General features: G+C 43.0%; 1 protein-coding gene, 1 non-coding gene and 1 pseudogene across 2 annotated transcripts; all 3 read right to left on the bottom strand.

Annotated features, from left to right (window-relative positions):
- Positions 1–4: 4 nt before the first annotated feature.
- On the bottom strand, positions 5–90 carry LOC121304442 (annotated as a pseudogene).
- Positions 91–716: 626 nt separating this feature from the next.
- Positions 717–847, bottom strand: LOC121304445. The gene has a single exon (XR_005947955.1). It is a non-coding gene; the product is annotated as a small nucleolar RNA SNORA3/SNORA45 family (small nucleolar RNA).
- Positions 848–2,383: 1,536 nt separating this feature from the next.
- Positions 2,384–8,839, bottom strand: ccdc105 (coiled-coil domain containing 105). Its single transcript, XM_041235441.1, has 8 exons — positions 8,441–8,839; positions 7,988–8,251; positions 7,560–7,664; positions 6,486–6,684; positions 5,721–5,887; positions 4,583–4,678; positions 3,957–4,070; positions 2,384–3,283 (listed from the first exon to the last, which is right to left on the bottom strand). Exons 1-8 carry the CDS (start codon positions 8,777–8,779, stop codon positions 3,098–3,100), a joined length of 1,470 nt encoding a protein of 489 aa, XP_041091375.1. The 5' UTR covers positions 8,780–8,839; the 3' UTR covers positions 2,384–3,097.
- Positions 8,840–12,821: the final 3,982 nt, after the last annotated feature.

Below are 12,821 nucleotides of genomic sequence, written 5' to 3'. Positions count from 1 at the left end.
CAGCCAATGAATAAGCAGAGAGTTTGATCTGCGAGGACTCTAGCACACCAGGACAACGAGACAGTGTCGGGATGTGACTCTAGTCTCGCTCACACCCCTATTTTTTTTTTTTAGACAATGTTGCAGGGTTTTAAGATTTATAATACTTAATATTTCATATCTGAATATCAACTGCTTGGAGCATGAATATAGTACAGCCAGCGTTGCCTAATCAAGATACTAACAAATAGGATTTCTGCTTCAATGGGGCAGAACTGGGGGACGGGTCTTCCCAATGCTATTTATATCATTTAATTGGGTTACAATATTTTTCAAATGACTGGAGATCACTTTTCAGAGCAAGTGCAATCGTAATGGGATTACGCTGGGACTTGCATAAACTATGTTTAACTCGAGGGAGCTGGAGTCTCCTGTGGCAAAAAAAGTTGGCGTGTGAACATCGCAGGATCCTGCCTCCTGCTTTCCTCTTGGTTACATGATTAATTGTTGACAATAAGAGGGGCACAGGGTACCTGCAGGGAGATGTCGTTGATCTGCACATCATCAGTGCTCCATTTCCCAAAGAGCTTGATCTCGGGCGATTCAGCCACAGCAGCTGGGGCGTTTTCCCACTCTGTCATCCTGCAGCAAGAGAAACAGCCCACATCAGCCACCAGAAAAATCACACAGAAGAAATCACACACAGGAGGTCATCCCCTGCATGGGAAACAGGAGGCGAGTGTCTCCGAGCTGGTGACTGGCTGGGCTAGTGTCGCCTCAGCCAATGAATAAGCACAGAGTTTGATCTGCGAGGACTCTAGCACACCAGGACAACGAGACAGTGTCGGGATGTGACTCTAGTCTCGCTCACAGAGGCAGCATCGCGGGCAATGATACTGGTGCAGATTTGGAGCATGGATGTTGAGGCAAATGTGCCAGATGATTACAGTAACAAGCCTGGTAAACAAATAATTTTAATCATGCAACTGACTCCTACTTTTAAATGCATCAATACTCCAAAGCTGTATTATGAGCAACCACCAATAACGATCTACTTTGTTGAAATGCATATACTTTGTATTCAACCAACTATAACACACATGGACTGGATAAGTTCATAGTTCATTTTGCGGTAAAAAGTAGCTGGGACGTTGATTCTGTATCTCCTCCACACGCCTCCCTCCCACCCCGATACCCAGGGAGGTATTTAAAAAGCAGACTCCCAGCTTTCACAAAGAAGCTTTAAAAAGCCACACTAGTGTACATTCCGTAAATGAACAGTTGCAATTCATAAAAACGCCTCCGGTGCTTAATATAATACAGATCGCACGCAAAACATGTTTTGCTCAATGATTCGGCATGTGGTTTGTAATACAGGCCAGTGTAAAAGCTGCAACCATATGGCTATTAAAGCCACAGGCACGGCGTGTTCCCTCAATGCGTACAGACCGTGCTGTTACACAGAAATCTTCTTCGGGTTCCACAACAAAATGCAATTCCCTTTTTTTATAACTTTCTATAACTTCATTGGCATAGACACAGCGACAACAACACTGGGAGGTCGCGTACTTTGCAACCACGCACACAAATCACCGACTATTACCCATAACGGTCATGTATTCACTATTAATATATTATCACAGGCTGTTTGCAAACACGCAACGTGGAGCGCTGCCTTCACCCAAAAGCAAGCCCCGGGTTAGGGAAGCGAGATTCATCTAGCAGCCGTGACGATACAAAAAAAAAAAAAAAAAACACAACCCACTGAAATTACTTTAAAAATTGAGACAAAACACCGCCACACGTGGGGCGAACCGCAAGCGCCTTCAACTTAAGCGACTCTGTGCCTACATTGTAAAAACATAAATACACCATTTATACTGTGTTGATGTGGCCGGTGTCTAGAATCAACACATTTTGCTCCGTGGCATATTTTCGTTGTTGCAAACACCACAAACACTGCCGGTCCTGCTCGTTTATTTTAAAGTTTCTTTTAAAGTTTATCTCTCGGACTCACTTGCCAGCCTGTCCGTCTCGACAGTATCAGCGAGGAAAGAGGGCACCGCACGGGGTTTCACAGCCTCATAGGCAGGGGCAGAGCTCGCATCCGGCGGCGGAATTGAGGGCAATGAGCATGCGCGCAAGGGAGGGTGAAGCCGAAACAGGCGCCATCTTTGCTAAAGGCAACGCTTGCTAACGTGATGAAGCTAAAGTCGTTGTCATCTTTGATGAGGCACAATTATACCAATCGGGGAACGTGGGGCACGTTACGCTTTTTTAAAGTTTACATTAATTAGCCAAATATCATCTTTATATTAACACTGGTGTACACTGCGATCCTTATAGAGTAAGCTTACAAAATAAAATAGACACAATAAAACACACATTCGTGTCAATCAAATTAGCTTTATTATATGGCAAAACAAATCCCATAATATGATGCAATTTAAAAACAGTTTAGTATAATAATATGATTGTAATTACAATACCAATTCGCTGATTCATATATATTCAAATACACAGCACTCTCCATAATACTGGTTAGAAACACTGCACGCTTCAAGATGTCAGAGAAAGGCGGGGCTAAGGATTCAGCTCCTCCCACTCCCCTTGACTGGCTAAGAAAGAGCAGCTCATGAATAATTAATTTTAGGAGGTTGGTCATCAAAAGTGTACCCCACAAAAAACAGAATTGAAAAAAAAAAACCGCATTAAATCATTCATTGTGTGAAGTGCAGAAATTAACACTGCAATTGACTATGCATGACTATGTCTTTTTTTATATATTGAGCTAGAAGAGAGATTGAAGATGAATTACATCCTCTACTGTTAGGTGTAGCCTTACCTCAGGGCAAACAGGTTTTAAAGGGAGGTGTTCGGGAATGTAAACACAGTGGACAGTCATCAAGGTCCAGCTGCATTCTCTCTGACAAAGTACACCACACTGCACAGGCAAAGCCAAAGTAACACACTCTATCAACTTCAATACTTAGGGTCCTACACTCTCAACGGGGAGGCGATTCCTCCAAATTCAAAATCAATCAAAACCCCTCTGATTAGCACAGACCTTATTTTAAACACGCCACACGCAGGACACACTGTTAAACGAAGCAGGTTTTTATTTGAGGTGGGGCACGGTCCAGCGGTGGTCAGCATTCCTCCGGCGAAGCCTGGTGATACTGGAGTCCAGCCTGGCCGCTGCCCTCTTCCCCTGCATGTTCTCCTCCAGCTGTAGGCGAGTGAGGTGCAGCAGGCCCAGGTCCTGGCTGCTGTTCAGCAGAGACTGTCGGAGGGCAGCGCAACCCTGTGGCAGGAGTAGGGAATTACACATCACTTGCGTTTGAAGGCAGAATAAAATCTCGCCCACGTGTCATTCACTTGTTTTTCAATTTTTATTGAAGACCATTAAAATATGCTTCAAGTTAATTCCACAAAAGGTCTTTTTGCATCATTAATGGGAGGCAAATAGCTGGTTTCACAGATCCCACTTAGCATTAATCTTGAATAACCTAATGTCATCTCCAAAACATTAGCACAAGATTAGTGCTAACCAGCGTCTAACCAGAAAGTCTCACTTTCTACATTCGTGCGAGCTTCCTTGCAGATAGTTGCGTTGCAATGGTCTGATTGCTCATTGCTGCTGCTAACGAGATGCAATGAGTCGGACATTTGGTTTTTTCATAGCACGGTAGTTCATTACTCATTGAAATGCCTTCGGTTTTTGCAGGTGTCTTTTTAAAGAGTATTACACAACACTGGACCATGCTAGGTGGCATAGAGTTCTGATAATAAGAATTCCTGATGCGATTTATTTTACTATTGATATACAAGAGCTTTCCCCCTTGTGGCGAGTTTGGGAAACAACACCAACATTTTATTTTGTTTGAGCAACACGGTTGCTTGTATCTATAAAATAAAAATAAGGAAATAAATGAATGTCACTAACATACATTCCGGATACTTTCAAAACCACTGACCTGTACGATGACAGTGGCCTCAGGCAGCTGAGTCCCGGGGTGTCTCTGATAGACCTGGACCTGCGGCCGGTCAAGGCGCTCTCTAGTCAGCAAGTCAGCGCTGGAGACCGGACCCTGTGAGGGAGGAAGAAACAGGCATGAGACAGCATTCAACTCCGCAGCTTGATCACTCAAGAACGAAGCCCCAGTAGAATCAAATGCTTTATTATTTCAATGAACACACCCTTCCGAAGTTGCCCAGTATACATAGACATGGCAATAGCTGTGTACCGTGTTATTGCAACAGCTGACACATTTACTGTAGGCAGCATTTGTAATCGCACAGTTGCTACAACTTTGTAAGGATGTGTTCATTCAAAATAATAAAGCATTGGATTCTACTGTAGCTTTTTATCTATTAACAAATAATAAAAAAAAGCAATGGGCCTGTTTTTTAATTGTGTCGAGGACAAAATATGTTTAATCATCTCATTGCTGCTTATGAACGAACAGTGATCTTTGGGTGAATTTTTTGTTAGTTTTTTTTTTCCCCCTGGCTGTGCTTTTCCATACAATTATGTGCAGGTCTATAAGCAAGCTTGATTACATTTGAATCTCTTCTTTTCTATATACAGAGCAACACTCACCAGGACCCGCCCCTCCGAGTGCTTGTTCTCATCGTACCAGCGCTGGGCTCTCTGGATCGCAACCCGGGCCTCCCCTGAACTCACCTGTAGGTGTTGCTGAAACACACAAGCACAGAGCGCTCCATTCATGGGCTGGGCCGCGATCGGAGGCGACAATGTCATTCTGTACACGTGCCGCCCCGCAGGTCACAAATACGCGCTTTCGAATGGGATCCATGCGAGATCTAGCGCTACAAGTACGTGAAAAGAAAGCTCTGTTTGCAGACCTTAATTTAAAATGCTCTCGTAGTTTTTATGGTCATTTCACCTGGAGAGTGAATCTGTCCCCCCCACCTGCTGTCAGTAACCAATCAGCTGCTTCCCTCAACAACTGACATGCTTTGTAGCCAGTAGACACGCTTGACCCCCCCCCAAAAGGTGAAAGGATGTGTAAGAGAATTCCTGGCAGGCAAGGCAAGCAAACTGAGCACTTTCTTTGTGCAATACCAGATGTTTTAACCCTCAGCGGTCCATTTATTCAGTGCTTGTCAGGCGCGTTAGGTCCGATTTATTTTCACACGCACTGTATATTTTTTACACGCACTGTTTCCAGCCAAGCTCCACCCCTTATTCGCTGTGTTTTCCACATACCTCTTTATAGACGTGCATACTGATAAATCCTCTCCTGATCACTCGTTTTATCACCAAACTCCTCAATAACGAGACCCAAGTCATTATTCTATTACTATAACATCTCAAAAAGCCCTGCAAATGTCATATTCTTTGAGCGCTGGATGCAGAAGCAGCTATCTCCCTTGCTTGTGTTAGTGTTATCCCTGTGGTGCATGGGGCTATCTGTATTGCTCAAACATGCCCCTTTTCTCGGCTCCTATCTGTCTTTTTGTCTTTTTGATGATGTCGGACAGGGTCTGGAAAGGGAACATTGTAATGTCGGACCTGGTCCGACACAGGACCGCAAAGGGTTAAATGAAACTCTTTGTAATATCATGTTTCTTTCACAATTTGAGACTGTGCAGTGAAGGCTACGCAACCTTTAGCAACACCGCCAAATCACTAAAATGGACCCAATTGTGTATAAATCAAGTAAAACAGGAGAGGAGGAAAGCTACAGGAACTAAATAGGGCAGAGCTCCCATACTGTGAGGTTAACAGTCTCAGCTATCTTCTGTGTGAGGCCGTCGTTGGTGGCTTTGTGTGCGGTGAATCCAAGAGACACGGCCTGATCAACCGCTTCCTTCACCTCTCGGCACAGAGCTCTAGACTGGAGGCAAGCTATCCGAGCGGCCTGCAGCGCCTCCTGGCATTCTGAGAGAGGAGGGAGAGATGGTGTGAGAGAGGGCGAGAGAGAGATATGATTCCGTCAGTTCTAGCTCCTCAGTAACAGTCAGGTCACCTTCTTTTTGGAGGGTGGCACACACTTTTTGGTTGAAGCATACAGCACAAATTTCAAGGGACTGGTATTATCATTAAGTAGTATTATTGTACCTCAGTTTTTCAGACTGGTTGACAAAGTGTTAAGGGGAATGTTGAAATCTGTAGCCCCGTCGTTCTTTCTCTTGTAAGCTTTTTGTTTCATGGAAAGAGGACGGATGAGTGAGCACTATGAGAACTCTAAATGCATCACAGGATCAGTACTGCAGACCCCTTAAAACTGCCTTTCCCCATGAAGTTCAATCTAACTGTTACAGACTCCGTCTAATAGTCTAGTGGCGTTCTGACATTGAAAATCCTGCAATAAAACACCAAGGCTAGGCCATCTTACTCCTTATGAATAAGCCTATTGTCACTGACCTGATCCATCTGATCTGAGACCCTCGTAGTGAAAGGAAGTTATACACCATTTCATCGTGCATAACAGCATGCAATAAGAGTTTTAGCAATAGAGACGCCCTTGAGTGTGTACCTGGAGTGCAGGGTGTTACAGGGCTGGCCCTCGGGAGCTCTCTCCTCTGAGAAGGTGAAGGGGAAGGGGAGGGGGTTGGAGAGGTAGGGCTGCAGCTGTGGCTCCGAGTCCAGTCCGCAAAAGAATTGGGGAACAGGTCAAGAACCCTGGACCTCTCTGCAGCACACTCCAGCAGAACCTTCCGACAGGAGCACAGCACCTAACCGGACAGCACTCGTGTTTCCAAGACAAACTCAACAGACCAAAACTACAATCTGTCCCAGTAACAACCCATTAGAAAACGGAGAAATATTTCATTTTTAAATGTCTTTCAATGGTGCAGATCTGCATACAAACTTTGCACTAGAAACTTGCAGACCGCTTCAGAAGCATAGTCAACCATACTCAAAAGTAAATAAACTAATCTTTAAAATACTAATACAGATATCTCTGCCAACTTGTATTTATTTTTCAGTATAACTCACTGCAACTATGAATATCATACATCTTTTTGAAAAGTGGCTTAGTTAGTTCTCATTTTTGCATTCCCTGCTGTTGGGGATCAAACTGTGCAAAATGATTATAGTAATACATAGAGAAATAGCTTATTATTATAAATGGCAAAAGCTGCAGTTTAAAGAATGGAGCTGTATGTTGTATGCAGGGGATAACAGCTAGAGTTTGGAATCCCTAACTGTGCTTGGCACAGATTGTGTCTGTGGGTACACTGTGTAACGTGTGTTGGGTAGCAGCAGCAGCAGTGGAGAACATCTGATAATACTGAAAGAACCATGCCGATCAGTATGGGGCTTTTAAAAAAAGACAGGAAATCACAAATAACTGAACAGGCAGGCAGGCAGGGCAGGCAGGGAGCCAGGCAGGCAGGCAGGCAGGCAGGCAGGCAGGCAGGCAGCAGGCAGGCAGGCAGGCAGGCAGGCAGGGAGACAGGGAGGGAGCCAGGCAGTCAGGGAGGCAGGCAGGCAGGGAGGCAGGCAGGCAGGGAGGCAGGGAGGCAGGGAGCCAGGCAGGCAGGGGGGCAGGAAGCCAGGCAAGGCAGGGAGGCAGGGAGCCAGGCAAGGCAGGCAGGCTACTTACCTCAAGCTGGTGTCTTGTCATTTTGAGTCGTATTTCCAGTTCTGATTTCAGATCAATCAACAGCTTTCTCTCTGCTTCCAGAAGACAGTCGGCACCATCGCGCACCTACAGCCAGGAAAAGAAAAACTTTCTATTTCATACCTGTTTACTTGTACACTGTGATCACCTGTCAGAGCCATTAGACCAGTAGAAAAATATGAGGCCCCTCTCCCAATCCCAATACAGGTCATGCATCATGTATACAGCACAAGGTTTGCATTTCATGGCTTTTGGAGAGTGTAGACATTTTATTTCAACATATATCGACTGCATCAAAATTAGAGCCTAGTGTTAATTATAATGGCAGAACGGGAGTTAAACCAGACTTTAATTTAGTAATGGAGTTGAAAGTAAACACACTGCATTTCAAAGTAAACACTCGGCCTCACCCTCTCCCTGGGCGCCGGTCTGAGCCTCCTGGTGTCCACACTGCTCTTGTTGAGCATCAGGTCTTTGCGCAGGCCCGCCAGGCTCTTCTCCAGGGCCTCTCGACCGCGCAGCAGCCTCTTGGCTTCGTCGTTGGTGTGGACAGCCTGCAGCCTCAGCTCAGTGACCAGCGCGCGGATGGCCCTCGTGTAAGATCGGGCGAGGTGGGAGCTGCGTTCTGCTAGGTGAACCCGCAGGAACGAAGGGGGGGTGTCTCCTGCTTTCACCTGGAAACGCACATGCTAATTAGAAGCTTCATTATTCCAATTAATTCATTTAGTGTACAGCTTGAAGAAAAGCTGCCTAATCCTTTACAGGCTAGCGGTGAGTCGGAGCCACACAGGGGGAGAACATACAAACTCCACAGCCACCCACACACTTCACAATCTGATAGAATTCAATTTACAAACACTTACATGTAAATTATGCTGCGGTGCAGATGCAGACCTGTATTTGCAAGCTCCTGCTTTTTCCACCCCGCTTTCAGCTTCAGATCTGTTGGTCCACTTTCCATGGGGTTGACTGAGATCGCTATTTCGAGGTCCGAGTTGCTGATTCCGAGCCTCGATGTTTCGTGGTTCTTCTCCGAGTTGAATGACCGGGCTGCTGCTAGAGCTGCCATTCCTGGACCGGGACCTACACGGGGCTAAAGTCTTCACTAACCGGTCGGACAGTCTTATGGTGTTTAGGGTGACATCACGCCACGATTCGGGACCAATTGTAACCGTCGCCGGTGGAATATTTTTTAAGGGCATTTTTTAAAAAATATATATTCTTGTACTACCAATTATTATTATTATTATTATTATTATTATTATTATTATTATTATTATTATTATTATTATTATTTATTTTTATTGTTTATTGTTATTATTATTTATTATTTATTATAATTTATTATTATTACTACTTTATATGGTTAGTTCAGCAGTCATGTAGTTTATTATTTTTTGTAATTGCTAAATGTTTGTTGATTTATTTATTTAATTTTTAATTGATTTGTTACCTGATTTGTATAGCAGGTCTATATTGTACAATTATAAATAACTCTCATTCCTGATTTCAAGCAAAAGTTTATCAGTCATTTTCATTTAATATTGAAATTATGCGTATTCGTTTAGATTTCTATAACAACAGAAGCGAACCTAAGACGATATAATTAAAACCAAGCAGAGAGTAATAACTTACGTGATCTTAGCAGGTAGTTGAATTAAATACAAGCTCTGTTAAATTCGTATGTCACCATAAAGTATATGCATATGCACCATTACTTAATAAAGCTTCACTTATTATCACTCAGTACAAATATATATACAAAAAAACAATTAAAATAAAACTGATGTCGCGCTTGATCACGTATTGCAATGTCACATTAGCGCTTTTAATTTCTACAGCGACATTTTCTGCAGTTTCACGGTTGTTTCTGCAATTAGAAAACAACAAAGGCACGCCGCATTTGCAAATTCTGTTCAATCTTTTTTTTTTTGTTTGTTTTCTTTCTTTTAAACAGCATTGGTTAACTAATTCGAGTCTACCGGTTTACAAGCTGAACATTTTTCACCCTAATAATTAAACGCATTATTGCAATGATCTGTCTGTCTGTCTGTCTGTCTGTCTCTCTATCTGTTTGTGTGGAGCGTCGACACCATGGAAACCGTCTCTCTGGCAACAGGTAACATCGTGCTCAGCTGGTACGAGGTCACAGTAGACACGTTTTTGACTGGTTTTACGTGTTAGGGGTGTGGATAAGAGTCTATCTGCAGAAACCATACAAATAAAAAACACTAAAAAACACTCCTATACGTTCAGAAATGCGTTATTTTTTAAAACAATTATCCCACATGGAAAGATTATGTATAAATGGTTTTGAAAAATTGCACACAAAAGGTGTTTTAATATATATATATATATATATATATATATATATGTATTTTCATGACGTTTTGGGCAAAAAAAAAAAAAGGTGTAAAACAGCTGAAGAATGGGCTGTTGACCTAAACGCCCTGAAAATAGAAGATTTTTAAAAATCAAGCTTGATCAATAACTAGGTATACTTAGGACAGTTAGTTTTGGCAGCGGAGAACCAGAATCAATAGAAGAGCAAAAATGGGCTGGAGTGGTTTTGGAAGATTAAGCGCGATTCTGAAAGGGAAACTACCCTCAAGATGAAAGTCTTCGACAATGCGTGCTGCCAGTGCTAACAGGGATGCCAAACCTGAGCCCTCAATGCAAAACCGACTCAAATTACATCAGTATATCTCTCCTACTTTCAGCTGAAGAGACCTTTGAGGCCTTGAAAGCTTGTGATTAATTATTGTTGAGTTAGTCCAATGAAAGGTGTCACATCTCCTCCTCTGTCTGCCATCTCTGGATTGATAGGGCTCTAGTTTCATCTGTCAGCTAAATATCTTATCTGAGACAGTACGTGGCAGTACAACCCAAATGTGTTTATTAGGCAGTATCCCCTGACAGTGGTCGCTAATTTGCTTAATTAGAACTTTTTAATTGCTCTCGGGTCCTAAAAAGTTACAGAGTTCAAGTTAGTTATAAAATGTTATAGATAACTTGAAATCTGCAACTGTCTAAGAGCTGAAAACAAAGAAAAAAGGTCAAATTAAGCACATTCAATTAAAGTAAGTGTCCCTGCCCTGTGGCAATGGAATTCAATTATCTGGATTAAAAAACGGTTTGAGAAGTTCTTGAAGATAGGCTAAATGTGTTTTGTTCTAATTAGATTTAATCAGGACACAAAAAAAAGACAGAGAATTCAAATCTTTATTTAGTTTATAATAATCAAACAATACAAATAGGGAGATAAGATACAGCATACAAAACTATCGTCACAGCGTGTCTCTTTACTACATTCCTCAACAGATTAGCATGAGGGGCAATCTGCGTCATCAGAAGCCAGGCCCTGTTCGCTGTCCAGTTCGTTTACATTCCCTATAGTCAGCTGCAAGCCGGCAGGCACACAAGCTTCCCCTCCCTCTCATTCAGTCCATTCTTTCTGTCACGCTACAGTGCACTAAACAGGCACAGTCCTGCGTCTACCTGCAGCAACAGGGGGTCGAAATGGCGTCTGTAGCTCAAGGAAGCAAAACAAGCATGCAAACCTGGTGTTTCAATTATACTGGTGCTGATAACATCACACAGGGCCTGACAAGAGACACACCACCTTAAATATGTAGAAACTACTTTTCTATATTTTTTGTTTTTTTAAAACAATATTTTAAAAGAAAAACGTTTAAAATGAGGAATTAGGCAAACAGACCCTCTACTTCACTCCTTAACAATATATCCAAGAGGCTGCTACCCAAACCTATTTAATCAGACCATGTGACCTACAACACAGGTACCAGGGTGTGGCAGTTCATTCATAGGCATTGCATTTTAAATAGCTGCATATCCAGCATTGAAGACTGACTGAGAGGAAGTGATGTGGGGAATCATATTACTGTTGCGCTGCGCACAAAGAAGCATTGGACCCTGTGCAACACTTTCACGCTTCCCCCACCTCACTTCCTCACAATCAGCCTTGAGTAATCTCAGAAGCATTTGTTTCTGGATTAGTTAACAAGCAAGGCAAGTAAAAATCTAAGCAAAAACAGAGAATCACACAGAACAGATGTTAAATTAAATACCAGTGCAGATAATATAAAGTATCCCTTTAAGATTGCTGCATAGTATTTTCTTACGAGAGTGCTATGCAGTGTGCTGGTGTGCTGCTCGTATAGGAAAGCTATGAGTTCTGTGAAGGCAGTGGTTCTCAAAGTGGAGGTTGGGTCCCAGCAAGGTTAACATGAACGAATCACAGGCAGAGCTGCCATACTCGGTGGCTGCAGTGCGTTTCAGCGGCTCTTTTATAGAAAGCAGAAAGAACGCGCATTTCATGTTTCAATATGTAGATTTAGATGTGTCTGTAATTTATTAGTAAACAGATGTTTCCGATTAAAGTGATTTAAATGGGAGTCCAGATTAGAGGGAGTTTTAGAACCGCTGCTCTAAACTCTTTTAGAGGTGTTGTTATTCACTGAAACAGATAAAGGGGAGCTGTTCATAACAGCACAGATCATTCCACTCAGCCCCACCATCCTCCCCCAGCACCATCTCCCCACAGTGCTCATAGTAAGGATTGTTGGGCTCTCCAGGGGCCCAGTTAGTGTAGTTTAGGGGGGCCCTCTTATCCTTACCAGCAACCCAGTACCAGTTATCATACACGACGGTTCTGTGCAGGCCGATCCAGAATCGGGACGCAGTGCTGTTCCTGACGAGCTCCGACACTCTGTTCTGTGCAGCCAGGCCTGTGAGGCTCACTAGGTCAGTGTAGCGATCCTTGCAGTACTGCCAAGCCTCTGGCCAGACCATACTGTGAGAGATCAGGTGGAGCGCCTCAGGGACTGGAGTGCCTGCTAATAATAATAATAATAATAATAATAATAATAATAATAATAATAATAATAATAATACATGTACAGTCACCAATCCAAAACAGCTGATTTGTTCTGAGTATTGATCAGAATCTGAACTGTACTGAAAATGCCTTCTCTACTCTTTCTTTTAAGTTTTTGATGGACTCCCACCTTAAACTTAAGTCAGACGAAACAGCAATAGAGCCAGCTGCAACTTTAATGTTTTCTTTTATGTGCGTGCTATTCATGTGCCAGTCATGAATTCTTGGTTGGAGTTTGCAGCAATACTAGCATTTAATCTTAAAGGCTATTGGGCTATTGTGCTGCTTCAGCTGCATTAGGTCTGAATTTCTTCATGCTAGCAGTGTGGTTTGGGTTACAGGTCATT

The sequence above is a fragment of the Polyodon spathula genome, chromosome 37 (assembly GCF_017654505.1).
Source record: "Polyodon spathula isolate WHYD16114869_AA chromosome 37, ASM1765450v1, whole genome shotgun sequence".
Taxonomy (NCBI): Eukaryota; Metazoa; Chordata; class Actinopteri; order Acipenseriformes; family Polyodontidae; genus Polyodon; species Polyodon spathula.
The sequence above is the reverse complement of the archived record's forward strand: the minus strand, read 5'-3'. Positions and strand labels throughout refer to the sequence as shown.